General features: G+C 48.3%; 1 protein-coding gene and 1 non-coding gene across 6 annotated transcripts in view; one reads left to right on the top strand and one right to left on the bottom strand.

Moving 5' to 3' along the window:
* Positions 1-19,629, bottom strand: part of CPAMD8 (C3 and PZP like alpha-2-macroglobulin domain containing 8) — a 76,114-nt gene that overhangs the window by 39,476 nt on the left and 17,009 nt on the right. For all 5 annotated transcript variants that reach the window (XR_012501623.1, XM_074350499.1, XM_074350500.1 and 2 more), the window contains 9 exons: positions 18,032-18,140; positions 15,612-15,839; positions 13,670-13,840; positions 11,496-11,624; positions 7,774-7,957; positions 6,014-6,186; positions 5,253-5,402; positions 4,696-4,857; positions 3,238-3,380 (listed from right to left, as the gene is read on the bottom strand). Coding sequence is in view for 4 of the 5 variants with exons in the window: in XM_074350499.1 (XP_074206600.1) it covers positions 3,238-3,380; positions 4,696-4,857; positions 5,253-5,402; positions 6,014-6,186; positions 7,774-7,957; positions 11,496-11,624; positions 13,670-13,840; positions 15,612-15,839; positions 18,032-18,140 (1,449 nt within the window). In the remaining variant the exon portion in view is untranslated. The remainder of the gene's footprint in view (positions 1-3,237; positions 3,381-4,695; positions 4,858-5,252; positions 5,403-6,013; positions 6,187-7,773; positions 7,958-11,495; positions 11,625-13,669; positions 13,841-15,611; positions 15,840-18,031; positions 18,141-19,629) is intronic.
* TRNAT-GGU (transfer RNA threonine (anticodon GGU)) lies at positions 7,463-7,535 on the top strand. Its single transcript has one exon. It is a non-coding gene; the product is annotated as a tRNA-Thr (tRNA).

The following is a 19,629-nucleotide window of genomic DNA, read 5'->3' as shown; positions in this document are numbered from 1 at the left end:
GAAAGAAAGAAAGAAAGAAAGAAAGAAAGAAAGAAAGAAAGAAAGAAAGAAAGAAAGAAAGAAAGAAAGAAAGAAAGAAAAAGAGAGAAGGAAAGAAAGAGAGAGAGAAGGAAAGAGAGAAGGAAAGAAGGAAGGAAAGAGAGAAAGGAAGGAAGGAAGGAAGATAGAAAGAGAGAGAGAAAGAAAGAAAGAGAGAAAGAGAGAGAAAGAGAGAAGTGACTAAAGTTTCATGAATGTAACTTCTGTTACCAGGCAGGTTAACAGTCTACTTGATTAGGATATACGTGTTAATTCTCTTACATAGTAGGTTAACATTCTACACGTTTTAATTCTCTTACCTGGAAAGGTTAGCATTCTACTCGATTAGGACATAACGTATTAATTCTTTCACCTGGCAAGGTTAATATTCTACTTGATGAGGATTAGTAAAAGCGAGGCATCAAAGGCTTGGCAGAGTCTCCTTAAACTGACAGTGGTGCCTCAGATCCTGAATTTAGAAGGTAAGAGGGGGCCACAGGGACCACCCCATGTCCTCCCCTTTGCTAATTTCCCTCCCTGGGTTTGCCATGGTTTTCCACATCATCACATGACCTTTCCCCCAACCCCCTTCCTCTGTTTCTAAAGAGTGCCTTTCATTCTTGGTTCATCCTCAGAAGCCTCATAGCCCACCTTCCTCCAGGACTGTCCTATTCTTTAAAAAGAAAAAAAATTAAGCCCTACTTGAAATTTAGCAAAACTTCTCAAAATTAAAAATGCTCACACCCCTTGCACCCTGGAGATACCTCTCCTAGGAATGAACCCTGAAATTAACCACAGACACATGTGCAAAGACAGACAGAGGGCATGAGTCACCACAGCACCGTGAGAATTAATAAACAACCAAAATCTCCATCAATAGGGCATCAGGTTAATCAAATGACAGTACATTCACTCAGTGGAATATTACACATCAGTGAAAAAGAAGAGTAAGGTATGCATATACATACTGATATGAAATGGTCTCTAAGACTTATTGTTGACTTAAACAAGGAAGGTACAGAGCAATATTATAGTATTCCCCTGTTGTGTTCTTTTTTAAATCCCTGGGTATATAAAGAAAAATTTTAGAATGATATCTAAGGAATTATTGACCATTACTGCCTCTGAAAAGGGAATAGAGGATCTTGAGGCGGGAGGGAAACTTCCACTTCATTATATACACTTTTATACTGTTTGAAAAAAAATTTTAACCACATGCCTATGGTTAAGAAAAATTTCTTGATTTCAGGAAAAGGATGCATTATCCAATTACAAAAAGGCATGAACACTTGCTTTTTAGGCTTTTATTCTGCCTTCCTGCATTGGGATTTCCAACTGCCTTTGTGGTATGGGGTTTAAGGGTTGCATACCTACTCCAGGCGAAACTCTCAGAAGGCATGAGCATGGGAGGAGCAGGGCTCCCAGGTTGGTGTCTGGCTGAGAGACAGGGGCCAGTATTCCACCTCCCTCACCCAACTACATCTTGGAAATGTCTTCATGTGCATCCAAAGTACCACAAAGGGAGCCTGGTGTGCCCATACCCTGATTTGGAGTTTGGAAACTAGGACCCATTTCTGCCAAATGTGTATCCCAGACGGATCCAGGTACCCAGAAACCACTGCAGAAAGGGCTGGGGGGATTGGGAAGGCTCCCAGTCTGGCAGGGAGGACTTGAAAGAAGAAGGTTTTCATGGACAGGCCCACTAGGCAGGAGACCCTCTGGCTCAGAACAAGGGCTGAGGAGTCTGGGTGCCACCCTCAAGGTCTCCAGAGAGGCCTAGATGCTGAGGCACTGCTGACCACACTGACCTCGTCCCTGGCCCACTTGTTCTGTGCCTCCCACTGGACGATTTGGCAAGAGACCTTACATCCAATGCCTGCCTCTCCTTTCCCAGCCTATATAGCCCTAAACCCTGAGACAGTAAGGAGGCAAGATCTTCAAAACACCCTCCCCCTTCCCTGGTTGGCTAAGACCTGAAGTTGAGGAGCTAGTGGGAGAGGCAGAGAATGAAGGGGATGGGAAAGAAGAGAGGTGAGTGATGGGGGAGCAGACACAAAGGGACAAAGGAAGAGAGGAAGAAAAATTACCTCCTGTGAAACAAAGATTTCCTTGACTCCAGGGGACAAAGCTACAAATCTAAGAGAGATATGTGAACTCCTCTCTCTCTCATTAATTGAAAAGTTAGCAAACAAACAAGCAAAAACTAGCAAGAACATGGAGGGCAGGAGCACCACCATCAAAAGCCTTGACCAAAAGTACACACAGAGACTTCTATATCCAATGACGGGCACTGGGGCATTCTTTTCAAGTAGACATAAATATTTATAAAAACTGACCATATAGTCAGGCTCCAAAATAAAAACCAGACAATGGATATCATACAAACCACATCTGTTGCCTACTATGGATATCATACAGACCATGTTCATTGGCCACGATGCACATCTGACACAAATTTACAAAACACATTTTTTAAAATCATTTTAAAATAACTTGAAAATGTAAAACATGTCTGGGCAAGCCACAGCTCAAGAAGGTAATTGTTCCACAAGTCAGAACCTATTTGGGACTGAGCAATAATGGAAACACTTCACAGCACAACTTGGGTGCAGCCAAAGTAGCACTCTGAGGGAAATGCATAACCTTCAAAAGGCTTAAATGTTTGAGTTAAAATAAGAAAGACTGAAAAGTAGTTACTTGGTGTCTAACTCCAAAAGGTAAAGTGTTGGATAGACAGGGAGAAGAGAGAGGAAGAGAAGGAAGGAAAGAATGGTGGGAGGAAGGAGAAAGGGTAATAGAATTTTCTAGGCAGAGTCTCTGGGAGTGAGAAGATCAAGCTCCAGTTTCCCACCCCACTGCCAATTCCTCTGTCCCCAGGTAGATCTGCTCCCCTGATACACCCTCCTCTCTCTTCTGCACTCCCATCCCTGTGCATTTGGGTGGGGCCAAGAACTGGGGGGAGCAGGGCCAAAGTGCTCAGTGCCCCAGCCTAGTAGGCCAGTGGTGACTCTGGCCCCAAAGGGACACTGGGCAATGTCTGTAGACATTTTTGGTTGTCACAGCTGGGGGAAGGGTCTTATTGGCATCTGGTTGGTGGAGACCAGGGATGCCACTCAACGCCCTACAAGGCATGGCATGGCCCAACCGCAGAAAATAATCCAGCTCCAAATGCCAACAGTATGGAGTTAAGACAAACTTCCTCAAGGCAGCAGCAATTACCTGGGGGGTTGTCTGGAGGGTGCCGCTGCCATCAGGCTCCCTGTGTGGGGCTGGAAGGCGGGGACAGCCTCATCGGTGTACAGGCCACCATCCTGCCGGTGGTTTAGGCTCACCAGGTCTGTCATCACCACCAGTCCTGTTTCCTAGGCAACAGACAACACCCAGACCCACAGTAGGGAAGTGGATGTGGTGGTCCCAGAGACAAATAGGAAGGAATAACAGTCCTTATCACCCTAAGGTCACTGGCCCAACACTGCTGCTGCGTAGGCCTTGGGGGATCAGTCCTCTGCTCCTGGCTTGGTGACGAAGGCTTAGGGGGTCAGGGGACCCAGTGCCCATCCAGGGCAGGCAGAGGGAGAGGCCAGTCCATTTGTGGTCTAGGCACAAAAGACTACATCTTGTATGATTCCATTTATATGAAATGTCCCAAATAGGCATATCCACAGATACAGAAAGCAGATTAGTGGTGGCCAGGGGCTGGGGGAGGAGAATGGGGAGTGACTGCTAAAGGGAACAGGTTCTCCCTTTGGGGTGATGAGAATATTCTGGAACTAGATAGAGGTGCTGGTTTGCACAACACTGTGAATGTACTAAATGCCACTAAATTGTTCACTTTAAAATGGGTTAATTCTCTGTTATGTGACTCTCATCTCAATCAAAAAAAATCGGGGGCAGGGTATAGCTCAGTGGTAAAGCGCGTGCTTAGCATGCAGGAGGTCCTGGGTTCGATCCCCAGCACCTCCATCAAAAAAAAAAAAAAATCAGCAGTGCCTAATTCAGATCAAGGGCCAACGACTGTGAGCTGCAAATTATTACTGTTATTACATATATGCGTGTGTGTATAAATATTTGACACAGCAAAATGTTAATTGTGGGATCTAGGTGGTGGATCTACAGATGTTCACTAATTTGTTCAACTTTTCTGTATGTTTGAAAATATTCCATAATCAAAATGGGAGAAAAAGGACGCCTTTTAAATTATTTTGAATCTGAGATGAAAAGTGCCCTCAGAGGGGACATGCCTCCGAGTGGAGACCACCAGCATGCTAATGTGGGCTAGAATGATGCTTGTGTATGTTGTCCCCACCCCCGGCGTCCCCCTGACCCCTGGAGCCAGGAAGGAAGGGGACAGATGTGAGCTATGTCAGCAAGGGTGAGGCTGCCACCTGAGAACACGGCCACCTGCACCCAATATGGGGATTTTCCTTCCAGCAAAGCACCTTCAAAGTCATTGCTGCAGAAGTTCAAGTTATCAGTGGACACTCCTTCTGCTCTCCTCTGTTTTGCAACTCCAGAGGGTCCTCCATGAGCTTTCATTGGGGAGAACCAAAGAAGACTTCTGCAGCACTGAAGTTTGAAAACTTCCCCTCTGACCCATCTCTGTACCCCGAGACCCCTTGTTTCAAAATAAGAAATGCTCAGAAGGGCACAGCGGGGTCCAAGACCATCACTCCTTACGGCGAAGGCAAACCCGGAGTCCTTGGTGACGCCCCACGGCCATGGGAAGATGGAGGAGCGCCGGCGTCGTCGGGCTGTCAGCCCAGCCCACCAGAAGGGTCCATCTTCCCTGGACACCCCAAAGGCATCGGAAACATCATAATCCTCCAATTCTCGGAAAACCTACAGGCAAAGGGGAGCAGGGATGTTCAACTGAGGGTTTCTTTTCAACCCAAACTGGCCGTTGTGGATCTGGCATGCTCCCATCTCAACCTCCCTTCATGTCTATCATTTGGAGCCAATCTTAGGAGATGGGCATCAGGGGCATTAACTCATTTCAAAGATGGGCAGACTGGGGAAAGGAGAGGTGGGACCTGGACAACAACACCTTGCAAGGGTCTGATGGGTTTGATAACAAGAGATCTTTCAACTGCACCAAAGCAGCGACAGGATGGAGTTCACTGAGAATGAGCCCAATGGAGGGAGAGAATCTGCATTTACACAGGGCTTTTCCGTTATTGTAAAGGAAAAGGCCACCACATAGATGCCGGACCCCAGCGCCCAAGGGCCCTGCTCACCTGGGCGAGAGTCAGCCGAAAGCCAGATCTGAGCAGGTAGACGCTCTTGTCAACCGCAGCGACACACACGCAGCTGCCCCTTGCAGCCCTGACCCGCAGGTCGATGACTTCCCCAGGTTGGGTCTCATTTGCTGAATATGTCAGTGAAACCTGGACCCAAATATATAACAGAGAGATTGGGAGCCTGGCTAAATTCTCCAGACCCACCCACCCACCTCCCCGCCTTCCGATGAGAGTCGGTCCTCGCCAGCTCAGCTGGGACCCTGGCCTTGGTGTCCAGGTGAGGACAAGGGTGGGAGGCAAAGTAACAGGAAGTAGGCTGGTGCAACTGGAACACTCCATGCAGAAGATGGGAGGGGAGGGAGAGACGGGGAGACGGGTGGCAGCAGAGGACATGTTGCAGCCAGTTTTGGAGGGTGCAGGGGGAGGGTGTGGGAGGCTGAGCCCCACTTCTGGGGACATCAGCAGTGTCCCTTAGGTCTGGAGCCCAGCAAGGACAGAGAACAGCTGACTGCTTTCCCTGTGTGAGATGAATGCAATTCCCATTTGGGTGACTTCTAGAGGATCTCCAGTGAAGATACAACTTAGGTTCCAATTATTCCTGAAGGTAGGGCGGCCCTTACAAGTCCTGCCTGTTACAGCATGTGGAGTCTGACTTACAGCTGTGCACAGCCCGTGCCAGCCTGGGCACCCTGGAGCCCCAAGCCTCAGTGGTGCTTGCCCGTCCCCCCTCCCTCCCGTGCTGGTTCCCGATGCGCTACCTTGTTTTCAAAGAAGGTCTCAACAGCAAACTGGAGGCTGTCAGCCACCCCTTCTCCATTCTCCCTGACGTAGAAGACCAGCAGGCGGCTGAGGGGGACCATGCTGGGGGTCACGGCCAGCCGGAGAGAGGTCACACACACACTGACCTCGGCTGCTGGGGCTGGAGGGGGCTCTAGGACAAGTCAAAGGTGGGGAAAGACATGAAAACTCCGCATCCCACATAGGGACCACCAATGCCCCAAGCCGCCCCGGGGGTTCATGGGATGTAGCACGAGGAGGTGCCAACCCGGGGCTGGCCCAAGGCAAGTGCTCCATGGATACTCACATCCTCTACTACTTCACCTGGAAGGAAAGATAAACCCAAGAGGACGTGGGTACACAATGATGTCCAAAGCACCATTCAGGTCAGTGGTCCTCAGTCAGGGCCATGCTGCTCCCCAGGGGACCCTGGATAATTTTGGTTGTCACAATGTGGGGGTGTTAACAGCATCTAATAGGTGGGGGCAGGGATTCTATTCAACACCCTACAGTGCACAATGGCAGAAAAATCCAGCCCAAACATGAGGAGTGCTGAGGGTGAGAAAGTGACTTAGAACAAGAAAGACCTTGTCTGGCTTCCTGTCTGCCTGCCTTCCCATCTATCATCTATCTATCCATCCATCCATGACTCTGTCCATTCACCGACCAATTTATCCATTGATGATTCGTCTATGAATCTATCCATCCATCCATCCATCTATATACTGATGATTCTATCTGTGAATTTATTTATCTATCAATCCATCCATTTGTGACTTTATCCATCCATCCACCCATCCACTGACCCATCCATCAATTTATCTACTGATGAATCTATCTGTGAATCTATCTATCTATCCATCCATTCATGCCTCTATCAATCCATCACCTATCAATGTATCTATTAATGATTCCACGAATGTATCTATTTATTCATCTATTTCTCTGCCTATCTCAGTGATTCTCACCCAGGGGTCGCCTTTCTCCCTAGAGACACTGGCGATATCTGGAGACATTTCAGGTCATCATTCTGTGTGTGTGTGGGTGGCCCCTGACATCTAGTGGGTGGAGATCAGGGATGTTGCTCAGCACCCTACAGTGTACAGGACAGCCCCCACCACAAAGAATATCTTGCTCTCAAGTGTCCAGAGTCCTCACCTTCCTGCTTTAGGCAGGGGGGCTGTGAAGAGGAAGGGGCTGGAAAGACCCAGGGGAGGAGGTGGGTCTTGTGAGTAGCACGTGGAGTCAAGGAGAGGGAGGGGAAGGACTCCCAGCTGGGGAATCAGTCTGAGCAAAGGCAGAAAGCGGGGCTGGCAGATGGCAACATGGTACATTGTGGGCCCGTGTAGGGGCCTAGCCATGGCTGGACTGCTCCATCCCGTGCAGAGAGGCAGTGAGGAGGGTCTCAAGAGGAGCTGCCTCCAGGGATGGGAGGGTATCGCTCAGTGGTAGAGCGTGTGCTTGGTGTGCACAAGGTCCTGAATTCAATCCCCAGTACCTCCATTAAAATAAATAAATACCTAATGACCTCACCCTCCAAAAAATAAATAAATATTTTAAAATAAACATTAAAGAAAAAGAGGGGCTGCCTCCAGCTGCTGGTCACTGCCCACCCTCCTGGCCCTAGCCCCATCTTTTCTGGGATATGTGCCCTCCACCTGGAGGCAGTCTCCCCACCTGGCTGCGCCCTGCTCATCCCTCCCTGCTGAGATGCCCACCTCCAGCCTGTGGTCTGGCTCACCTGTCTCGGAAAGGTGCATTAAGCGAATAGGTTTCTCCGGGGCTGCCCGCTTGCTTCTCTGCTGGGTGATGTGGGCAGGTTGCTGGCCTGAGAGCACGATGTTGCCCCTCGCAGCCACCTCATAGTACAGAGTGAAGTTGCAGGGACAAGTGGACTTCACAGGGAAATGGGCGTCCTCCCCAACCTGTGAGAGATAGGCAGCATGGGGAGCCCTGCCTGGCACCCACAGCCCGGCACCAATACCACAGCCTGTCCTGGGGAAAAGGCCACTCTGGGGCCACAGGGAAACCAGGACAGCTGAGGGACGAGCGCCGACCTCAGAGCAGAGTGCCCAGCATGTGGTCCCGGCTGTGGCCATATCCCCATGGCAGCCTCAGCTGATGCTCTGTAAATGGGGCTGTGATGTGGCTGAAATGTGATAAGGGTATGGAAACTCTCAGCGAGGTGTTGTAAAGAACTGAACTTCGTCCAAGGAGAGGTCTGGCCTTCTCCCCCTGCTCCTGGGAGGTGATCGCTAAAGCCTTGAAATGTCTTGCCTAATGAGTCTTTGTTTATCTGGGGTCTGGGGCCACACTAGATACTAACAGTATAATTTATGGTGGGGACTTGGGCCACACTGTGTCAGTTTGACTTCTGGAGGGGCTGAGACTGAGGTCAGCCAGGCAGGTGGTTAGCCATGTCTGTGACTGACCCTCAATAAAAACCGGAGAGACCCATCGGCAAGTGGTTTCTATTAGAAGCAATGCTGACATTGAGGCTCAGGTGAGCATCCCTGATTGGCAGTACACCATGTATGTAGTCATACATTGTTGCTGGCAAAGTAAAACTGTCCTTGACTATGTGAAAAAGAGGACAAGTCGCCTGGACCCTGCCTTATGATTCTCTTGCCTTGGCTGAATTTAATCTGTATCTTTCACTGTATTAAACTGTAACTGTGAGTATGACAGCTTCCAGCGATTCTGTGAATCCCTCTAGAGATGAAAGAAACTAAGAGTGGTTTGGTGACCCCAAACTCTGCAACTGGTGTCAGGCTGGAAGATGGTCTTGGGGACTATTCCCTAACTTCGTAGATGCCAGTGCCAGCGGTGTGCTGGACTTTCTCATTGAATGTATAGTCAGTGAGTTGGGTTTTATCATAATCCCCAAGTTTTCAGAGGGAGAAACTGGGGCTTGGTCCCGTCCCAACATCAGTGAGATGTGGGATCATCTACAAGACCACAGGCTTGGATTCTTGACAAAGGTCATGATTATGACAAGGAACAAGGACTGTTTCAGATCAAGAGCAATTACACACACAGAAGAGCCAAATGCAACTCAAAAATTGATTCCGAGTGAAACACGCACACATGCACACACAGGTGAGCACACACATATGCACATGCATAAACATGCATATGCAAGATATGCATACACATGCACACTCACACGTGTGCACATGACTGTGCAGGTGTGTACACACAATATACAAACTATCTTGAGGAGACCTTTGAAAATCTGAATATTGCCTGTGAGTTAAACAATATGATTGAGTGAATACAATTTTCTTAGATGTAACAATGACCTTGAGGTCATGTTGAAGAATGTCCTTATTTTTAAGACATATTATGCTCAAATATTTAAAAGTGAAGCATCATGGTATCTGTAACTTACTTTCAAATGTTGCAATCAAAAAAAATGGAGAGAAATGGATGGAAGAATAGGTGAGTGGATGAATGGATGGATGGGTGGGTAAGTGGATGGGTGGATGGGTGGGTGGAGGATGGGTGGATGGGTGGGTGGAGAGGTAGATGGATGACTGGGTGGGTATAGAGATGAAGGCAAAATATTAATTCATAAATCTAGATGAAAGGCATGTGGTTATTTATCATACTATTTTCATTTCTCTCTAAATTTGTAAATATCCTCCTCATAACAACATCCAAACAAAAGTCCCCTTCTGTCTGAGATGTTGGAAGAAAGAAGGAAAGAGTACCAACCTTTTTCTTCTTCTCATGAACTACCTTGTAGCATTAGAGCAACCCTAAAAATTGGGGTGACAGCCTCCATTTACAGAGCAACTCCTCCCTTCATGTCTTTTGGTGCTGGAGGAAGAGGAGAAGGCCCCAACACAGAGCCTGGAGTAGACCAAGCCACTCTTGTCTCAATGCCCTGAGGTCACACCTTGGGCCCCTCGATGACAGTCTGGGGCAGGGGGTCGGGGAGCTGGAGCCTGCTGACCTGACTCAAGCAGGATGGAGGTGTCTCTCCGAGAGGAAAGTCTGAGTGGCCCAGCCAAGTCCTCACCTCCTGGGAACTGCAGCTGGCAGCTGGGACACAGGACTCCTTCCTGCTCCCATGGGAAGGCGGCCAATGCCAGCATCCCCACGCTGCACCACTGGTGAACAGCATTAAAACAAGAACAGCATGTTCAGCCAAGCTGGGCATGATCTCGGAGTTTCTCATTCACATAACCCCCACGGAGGGCCACTAAGACTCGGGGACAGGCAGCCTGGCGCCTCAGTTCCTCTGAGCTGCATCCCGGGGGCCCCTCGTGGCCTCGGGTCTGGGCAGCGCTCTCAGAGAGGGAGTATCTAAGATTTATGGGGCGGGTAGGGCCTGGGAGACCCCAGCAAGTGGTTTCCATTAGAAGCAATGCTGGCAAGCCTGTCACCACCCATGGCCGCCAGGCTCAACCCTCCGCACTGTCAATAAGGAGGGTTAATGGATTGCTTTTTATAAAACATACATATATATATATATACTGTCCAACAGGCGAGCAAACAAACCACAGTTTCTCCAAAGCATCCAATGCAGTATTATTCACCACGAAAATGAAAGGAGCTCTCAAGTCATGAAAAGACACAGAGGAGAAATTCGATGCAAATTGCTAAGCGAAAGAAGTCAGTCTGAAAAGGCCACACACTGTACGACACTGACTCTATGATATTCTGGAAATGGCAAAAGTATAAAGATGGTGAAAAGCTCAGCGGTCACCAGGGGTCGGGGGTGGGTGGAGGGAGGAAAAGGTGGTGCACAGAGGATTTGGGGGGAAGTGACACTATTCTGGATGACAGTGCAATGGTGGGAACGTGACACTGTGCACCTGTCATAAAATGGGCACCACCAAGGTGAACCCTGATGAACACTGTGGACTTTAGTTCATAATCACGTGTTGATCACGGCTCCTCAATTTTAACAGATGCTAATAACCAGGGAAACGGTGTGCAGGGGAGGTGAGTACGTGGGAACTCTCTGTACTTTCTGCGCAGCATTTACAGATCCATATTTCTACACACATCTCTGCGCATCTTACTTAAATCAGGATCATGGAGTAAAAGACTCGGGAGGAACTAAGAGGAGACCCGGCTCTCAGTTCATCTCATCTTTGCACCCAGGGTGTCTGCAAGTGTCTGGTGGGTGACTCTGGTGCCTTCGCATAAGAAGCTCGAAACAGTGGGGAACCAGGGCCAACAGCCGGGGTCCTATCTCAGGTGTGGGAGTGATGGCACCCTGAGGGCAGTTGTGATGTTTATCACATGGGCCAAGGCCTAAACGGTCATTGTAAATAAGTCATGGGCATTCAATCTGCTGAATACCCCCTTTGCTGGAGGGATGGGAGCCCAGCGTCCAGCATCAGCATCAGCCCCGCTGGGGCCCGTGCAGGTCTCCTGGCGGCACGTGCGTGCTGCTTGCTGCTTCCTGGACCCCGTCCTGCCGAGGAAGGGCACACCTGGAAGTCTTACCTGCAGGGGGCGGGAGGGCGGCTGCAGCTGCAGGTAGCACTGGCTGGGGGAGTACCAGCTGCTGAGGGAGAGATAGCTGGGCAGGTACTGGCTCCCCACGGGCTTTCCGCTGAGGGCCGTCACCTTGGTCTGAAGAAGACAGAGAACCTGGTCAAGGCCTAGGCGCTTGGTGTAGGAAGGGGGTCTCTTGGGTGCTTCTGTCTGCCCTGCCCTGCAGCAAGACCCTCCCGTGCTCCAGTTTCCCTTTGTGGAACCCCCTCCCCAGTTCTCAGAGAATGGGGTCCAGTGTGACTAGTTCATTGCTCTCCAGCTCCACGGGAAGCAAGTGTCCAAGACTGGCCACAGAGAATTGGGGGTTGGCTCAGGCAGGGACAGGTGGCCCACATGGCCGCTGAAAAACAGTTCCATCACGAGCATGTTAGGTAACCCCATGTCTTGGGCTTGCCGGCAGCCCCGGTGGCTTCTGGGAGGGAACAACCTGCCTAGAATGTAAACTCAGAGGAGATGGCAGTCTGGAGAGGGAGTAGCTGTGCTGAACAGCATCCCTGAGGCTTTGGATGCAGCTCCACCTGGAACTCTCCAACCAACCCCTGCAACCCCTAGGGACTGGTGGTTATATTAATCTTACTCCTTTGGGAGTTCGAATCTGTTGCCTTCATTTGCTGCTGGAAAAGTGTGGTTAACACAAGGGAGACACCAAAAGCAGGGATGGGGTAGCTAAGACCTCTGTGTGATAAAGAATAAAGCAGCTGGCCCATGTTTGGTAGCCTGTAGACCCCTAGAATCTCCTGAGTGATGGGAATGGCTTTGCTATTCACAGTGGGTCCTGATAATATGTACTAACAAGATGATTCAGGATGGGGACAGCCATGCCAGAAAGACCAACCATGGGATTAGAGGGTTGGGGCTGTGAGGCCACGTGATGTGATAGCAACCTGACCTCAAGGGAGGGGAGGTGGCTGGAGACTGAGTTCTGTCAATGGGGCCAATGATTCATCAATCAAGCCTATGCAGTGAAACTCCAATAAAAACTGGGGACCCCAAAGCATGAGTGAGCATCCCCACTGGCAGTTCTCTGTGTGTATTGTCAGGAGGGTGATGGGTCCCGACTCCTCAGAGACAGCACAGGAAGCTTCAGATTTGGGCCCCTCCCAGCTCTCACCCTATGTATGCATCTCTCTCTCTTTGGTTGGTTCCAATTTGCATTATTTTGCTATAATAAAACTGTAACTGCAAAAGATATAAACTTCCAGTTATAAACTCAGTCCTGGGGATGTCACGGTGCTACATGGTGACTATAGTTAACATTGTTGCATCGTACATTTGAGAAAGTTGCTAAGAGAATAGATCTTACAGGTTCTCATCACAAGAAACAAAAATGGTAACTATGGATGCTAACTGGACATCTTGTGGTGATCATTTCACAATATATACACTGACTCATCACACTAAACACCCAAAATGAATATAATGTTACATGTTAATTATATACATAAATTTAAAAATAAAGTTTAAAGTTGGTTCATCTTTAAAAAAAAATTAAAAACCTTTTTCTAAGCAGTATTTGGTAACTGAAATCGACTGTCTTTCCATCAAAGTAACATTTTTGGAAAATGCTGATTTTTAGTCAGCTATCTATGAAAGACAAAATTATTCAGCTAATTCTGGTAGTGGTAGTCATTTGGGGAGTTTGTTGTCACTAAAAGACCATGGAAATTAAGGGATGTCTTTCAATCATTAAAAAAAATCTTTAATTGTAAGGTAGTAGGGTAGTGGGAACCCTCAAATTTGTAGCCAGTTGATAAAAAGTCTGGGTGGCCTGGAGATCTCTGGTTATTAAAAATCTTTAAGGACATGTTGCCCACAGGGAGCACTGTGACCACAAGTGTCCTTGGTTGTGGACCTCCGGGTCTTTGCACATGCTGTTCCATTTTCCTGGAAGCAGCCTGGCTGAACCTCCCCCTCGTCAGGAGTCCACTTGGAAGATCCCTTTTGAGGAGCCAGATCCCCTCACCTCTTCTCAGCTCCCCTTCACTCTAGGATTGCTGGGTTATCTGATCCCCAATCAGCTTCCTCCATCAGACTGTGAACTCCCTATGGCAAGGGCGGGCCTGGGGGAGGCACCAAGTCCCCACCTGCTGGTTGAATCACAAGGGTCTAGGCGACTCACCCACCTCCAGCCACACGTGCTGAGCTGACATAGGGATGGAGGGGATTTCAAACCCCACCAGCCCACCAAGGGAAACAGATTCAGTGGTGTAGATATTGTCCTTCGGCGTTAGCTCTGCCCTGATCTGGACTGTCACCCCCTCAGCCGGGCTGCCATCTGGGTAGGACAGCTCCACCTGGAAGGGGTCACCAAAGATTCAATGAGTTGAGGGTAGCAACACTCCCCAAACTGATCTACAGACCCAACCCAATGCCCCACGGGAATCCCAGCCACCTTCTTTGCAGCAATCAACAATCTGAGGCTAAAATTCAGAGGGAATTGTGAGGTGCCCTGAAAAGCCAATCCTGAGAAAGAAGAACCAAGAACCCATACATTCCAATTTCAAAACTTACTACAAAGGAACAGTAATCAAGACAGTGTGATATTGGCATAAGGATAGACATGGAGGCCAAGGGGATCAAATTGAGTCCAGAAATAAACCCACACATCTATAGTCAATTGATTTTTGACAAGGTTGCCAAGACCATTCAGTGGGGAAAAAATAATTCCTTCAACAAATGGTTCTGGGACAACTGGACCTCCACATGCCAAAGAATGAAGCAGGACCCCTACCTCACACCACATACCAAAATTAACTCAAAACAGATCAGAGACCTAAAGGTAACGGCTAGAACTATAAAACACTTGGAAGAAAACAGAGTGGGCAACTTTTATGACCTTAGACTTGGCCAAGAAGTCACAAGGTACAAATCACCAGATGCTGCCATTTGCCTGGTGCATCCTAGGGTAGGAATGGGGTGGGAAGTGTTAGAGATGGTTCCATGTGACTCTTAGACCTCACTTGCTCAGGCAGTAAGAAAAGTGGTCAGCGTGAGGGGTTCAGAAGATGGGGATGTTGTGAAAGAAATATGGTCAGTGGTTCCTTAAGAACCCTGGAGCACCCCTCAACTGTGCAGGTATTTGGGAATGGTGTGACCAGCTTCAGCTCCATTCTTCAACGCAGGTAGTGGATCATTTCTCAGCTGTAGGTGAAACACTCCCCTTTCACTGAATGGACAGCCTGGAGCCCCTCCTTCATACATGTTCTGACACACGGAGCCTTAGCTGCTACTCAAACTGGGACCCTCAAAGCCAGGGGCACACAAGCTGTGTCTCTGTACATGGGACAGTGAGGGCAGTCCCACTGAGACCTCAGCACGGAGGAGAGAAGGGAAGTCCCAGGACACAGCATGAGGACAGACCACCAGGATCCTGTGGGTGACCCATGGAAGGCAAGTGGGCACAGGGTGTGGGTGCAGGGTGGAGGCAGGGGTCAGAGGGCATGGCCAGAGTCCCCCAGGGTGATAGTCGGCTCCACTGGCCTTGCACCCTACAATTTCAATTAAAACCCAGAGGCCCCAGTTTAGTAATTAAGATAAAGATCTCAGATTTCTGGTCAGCTCAAACTTTACTGTATACAAAAATGATGGGGTGAATGGGAGGGAAGCAGGGGCTTGTTCAAAATACTCCTCCCCAAGGAGGATCTGAATCAGTCTGTCTTAGAGACAGGGATCTGTTTCTAGGGACTTGGATGTTAGGTCATCCAGAGATAAATCAACCCAATTAAATGAGGCACTGTTTTCGAGGAACTGATTTAGTAAACGGATACAGAGCATCTTGGTTTAATGCTCTAGGTACCGGAATGTCTAACCATACGGAATAAAGTAAACCAGGCTTTTAGGTGGAGCAGAACGTTCGGTGCCTCTCACCCCGGGTAGCAGCTCTCACCACGCTCAGCAAAGCAGCCCCTTGGTGTCAAGAGGGCAAAAGTTATGCAGGCGCAAAGCACGCGGTCTGCAGCCGAGCCATGGCATGCACTGCAGTGGTTTCAGTGGTCCTCAGGCGGGAGCTGGGGTGGGAGGCAGTGATTTCAACAGTCCCCGCTGGGCATCAGGCCCCGGGCTTACCTTCCCCACATAGGACAGACCCGGCTTAAACTGCTTCCTGGTGTCCTTGGAGTATCGGACGTCCACCAGCTGCTTCTGGACAGGTGTGGAGTCGTCAAAGGCCACCTGTTGGCTCCCATCCGCACTGGTCACCATGGCCCAGATGCTGACTGTGCCCCGGAAGTGTTCGGGGACGTCGGCCGGGATCATGTCCTTCACGCAGATGTTGAAGTCCTGGGAGCCGTGGATCTGGGGGCAGGAAACACACGGTCGTGCCCACCTGGAGATGGAGTGGCTCTGAAGGACAGTCTCAAACACTGGGCTCGAGTAGGTGCCTCTCTGGCTGCTTAGAGGGCCAGGGGGACACTCAGTGACCCACCCGACCTACGCCATAGGTCACTGCTTTGGGACTGGATGGCTCGCTGGACATAGACCATGTCCTAGGAAGAGGAGGGGTGGCTCCTTGAGCAGAAGGTGAGGCAACCCCATGGGCCAGATAGTGAGGCCGGGATTTGAACTCTGGAGCACTGGCTCCCCTCCCGCGCCCGGGGCATGGAACCCTCCCATATATCCCCTATCTGCATAATTAGCAAATGATCCAAGTCCACAAACAGCTGTGAAGTGAATTATTCCATAAAGGAGAAAATTAAGACAAGGGCCACCAGGCATAGCCTCCAGGGAGAACGGCTGGGACACCAAGGACGCCAGCACCAGCCTCGGAAGAGGTGAGGGGCCAGGGTGTCCACTCCACAGAAGAGAAGTCGCGAGGACAGAGAGGAAGGACACATCCCAGGCAGCAAAGGGATGAGGAAGCAGCTTCGGGTGGAGGCAGGAGGGAGGTGGTGCTGACAAGGTTCAGTGTTGGAGGCCCTACAGAGGCGCAGAATCTCCAGGACTCGTGTGCACACGTTACATCGTAGGCCACTCACAAGGTAACGTTAAGTTGAAGAAGAAAAACAAAAACCAGGTGATCAAACTTTACACACACGGGAATGCAAAATCATGCAGCCGCTTTGGAAAATAATCTGTGAGTTCCTCAAACAACTCAACCCATGGTCACCACTGAGAGACTGAATACACAAACGGACAAGGGCCAGATAATACAGAAAAAGAGGATTCGGACCCGTCCACAGTCACCAGCAAAAGAAGCCAATGCGTACAGCTGGCCCTTCGTATCTGCGGGTTCCAATCCACGGGTTCCCTATCCACGGATTCAACCAACTGCAAATCGAATAATTGAATCTACAGAAGCGGAACCTGCAGACACGGAGGGCTGACTTTATCTACAACTCAGACTTGTAGGAAGTCATACCCCTATCTCTATAGCAACCAAACAGTAATCTCCATAACAACCAGCCCCAAATGGCCAGGACTTGATTAATAACTAACAGTTTCCCTGATTTTTGCACCCACTTCCATCTTTGGACCAACTGGGAAAAGCCAAATATGCACCCTTCACCAATCACATTGGACGCCTGCTTCTAGTCACCCGCCCATGATAGCCCCACGCCAAAAGCGTCCCATCACAGCACACCTGGAGCCTTCCTTTTCTTTGACTATAAAGCTTTTCCACTTCTCCACCTGCCTCTGAGTCCCAGCCAAACACAAACGATGGCAGCTGACTCCCCTGCTACAGCAAGCTCTGAACACATGGCCTTTGCTCATTCTTATTCTGGTGATTTTCATTTAAATGCACACCACATAACACAGGAATTCCATATCCAAGAGAAGTGAAGATATCTGGCCACACAAAAACTTGTACATGAATTTCATAGCATTATCCGTAACAGCCAAAAAGTAGAGGCAACTCAAATGTTCACCAGCTGATGAGTGGATAGACAAAATGTGGTCCATCCACACAATGGAACATTACTCAGTCGTAAAAAGAGAGGAAGCATTGATACATGCTACAAGGTGGACAAACATTGAGATCTTCATGCTGAGGGAAGGAAGCCAGACACAAAGGGCCACATGGTGCATGATTGCATTTATATGAAATGTCCAGAAATCCATAGAGGCGTAAGCTGTGTAAGTGGTTGTCAGGGGCTGGGGATGGAAACAAGGATTAATTTCAAAAGAAGATAAGAGATTTTGTGGAGACAGAGGAAATACTCTATAATTGGATGGTGGTGGTGGTGGTTGCACAACTTTGTGAATATTCTAAAAACTATTGAATCATACACTCAATATGGGTATTTGAATTGTATGGCATTTTTTTTAAACTTTACATGCACTGTGCTAGGAAGAAACACAGCAAAATATCAACAGAGGTTGTGTCTGCCTGTTGGAGGAGAAATCACTTTTATTTCTTCTTTTTTTATATTTTCTAAAGTCTCTAGGTTTGACCCGCAGGAATTTTATCATCGTTACAGAGCTGAAGGTGGGGGCAGGCCCTGTGGGAAGGGACCTACCAGGTGACAGCTTGGGTTCCTGCTCCTCACCTTGGTGGTCCTGAGGGCAGGGCGCCCCACCTCCTGGCTGTAGTACCCCACGCCATTTACAGTCATGTTGATCATTAAGGTCCCTGAGACAGGTTTCCCAAAGGTATACCTGGAACAAAAGGACAGAGGGGAGTAAGTTTCACAAGCAGGAGAGCCCCATGGGACAGCGGGGGAGGGGTCAGTCTCACAAAAGTCCCCTAGGATGTGGTCACTGGCAGAACGGCTAATACAGGAACACTTCCCATGCCACATTCCACCCTTACAGCCCTCCCTGCAGCCCTGAGAGAGGACAGATCATCCACCAAGCCTCATGCTGGACAGAAAAAGAGACCCAAGGACAGTCTCTTTTATAAATGGCACTGGGAAAACTAAAATGGGTGGCTGCATGTAAAAGACTGAAATTAGTACACTTTCTAACACCATCTACAAAAATGAAAAATCCATCTACTCAAAATGGATTAAAGACCTAAATGTAAGACTGGATACTCTGAAACTCCTAGAGCAAAGCATAGGCAGAACACTCTTGGACATAAATTGCAGCAATATCTTTTTGGATCCATCTCTGAGAGGAATGGAAATAAAAACAAAAATAAACACATGGGACCTAATTAAACTTTTGCACAGCAAAGGAAACGATAAACAAAAAGGCAACCCACAGAATGGGAGAAAATATTTGCAAACGATGCACCTGACAAGGACTTAATTCCCTAAATATACAAACAGCTCATACAGCTCAATATCAAAAAACAAACAACCCAATCAAAAAATGGGCAGAAGACCTAAATAAACATTTCTCCAAAGAAATACATATGGCCAACAGGTACATGAAAAGATGCTCAACATCACTAATTATTAGAGAAACGCAAATCAAAAGTACAATGAGGTATTACCTCACGCTGGTCAGAATGGCCACCATTAAAAAGTCTACAAATAATAAACACTGAAGAGGGTATGGAGAAAAAGGACCCCTCCTACACTGTTGAGGGGAATGTAAATTGGTGCAGCCACTATGGAAAACACTAAAGAGGCTCCTTAAAAAACTAAAAATAGAATTACCATATGATCCAGCAATCCCGCTCCTGGGCATACATCCAGAGGAAACTCTAATTGGAAGATACATGCACCCCAACGTTCATAGCAGCACTATTTACAATAGCCAAGACATGGAAGCAACCTAAATGTCCATAAACAGGTGACTAGATAAAGAAGACATGGTATATACATATACAAATGGAATGTTACTCAGCCATAAAAGGAATGAAATAATGCCATTTGCAACAACATGGATGGACCTAGAGATTATCATACTAAGTGAAGTAAGTTAGAAAGAGAAAGACAAATATCACATATATTGCTCATATGTGGAATCTGAAAAAAATGACACAAATGAACTTATCTGCAAAACAGAAATAAACTCACAGACATAGAAAACAAACTTATGGTTACCAAAGGGGAAAGGGAGGGAGAAATAAATTAGGAGTTTGAGATTAACAGATATACACTACTATATGTAAAATAGATTAAAAAACCAAGGGCCTACTACATAGCACAGGGAACTACAATCAATATCTTGTAATAACCTATAAGGGAAAAGAATC

The sequence above is a fragment of the Camelus bactrianus genome, chromosome 22 (genome assembly GCF_048773025.1).
Source record: "Camelus bactrianus isolate YW-2024 breed Bactrian camel chromosome 22, ASM4877302v1, whole genome shotgun sequence".
NCBI lineage: Eukaryota > Metazoa > Chordata > Mammalia > Artiodactyla > Camelidae > Camelus > Camelus bactrianus.
This window is presented reverse-complemented; position numbering and strand designations above follow the sequence as displayed.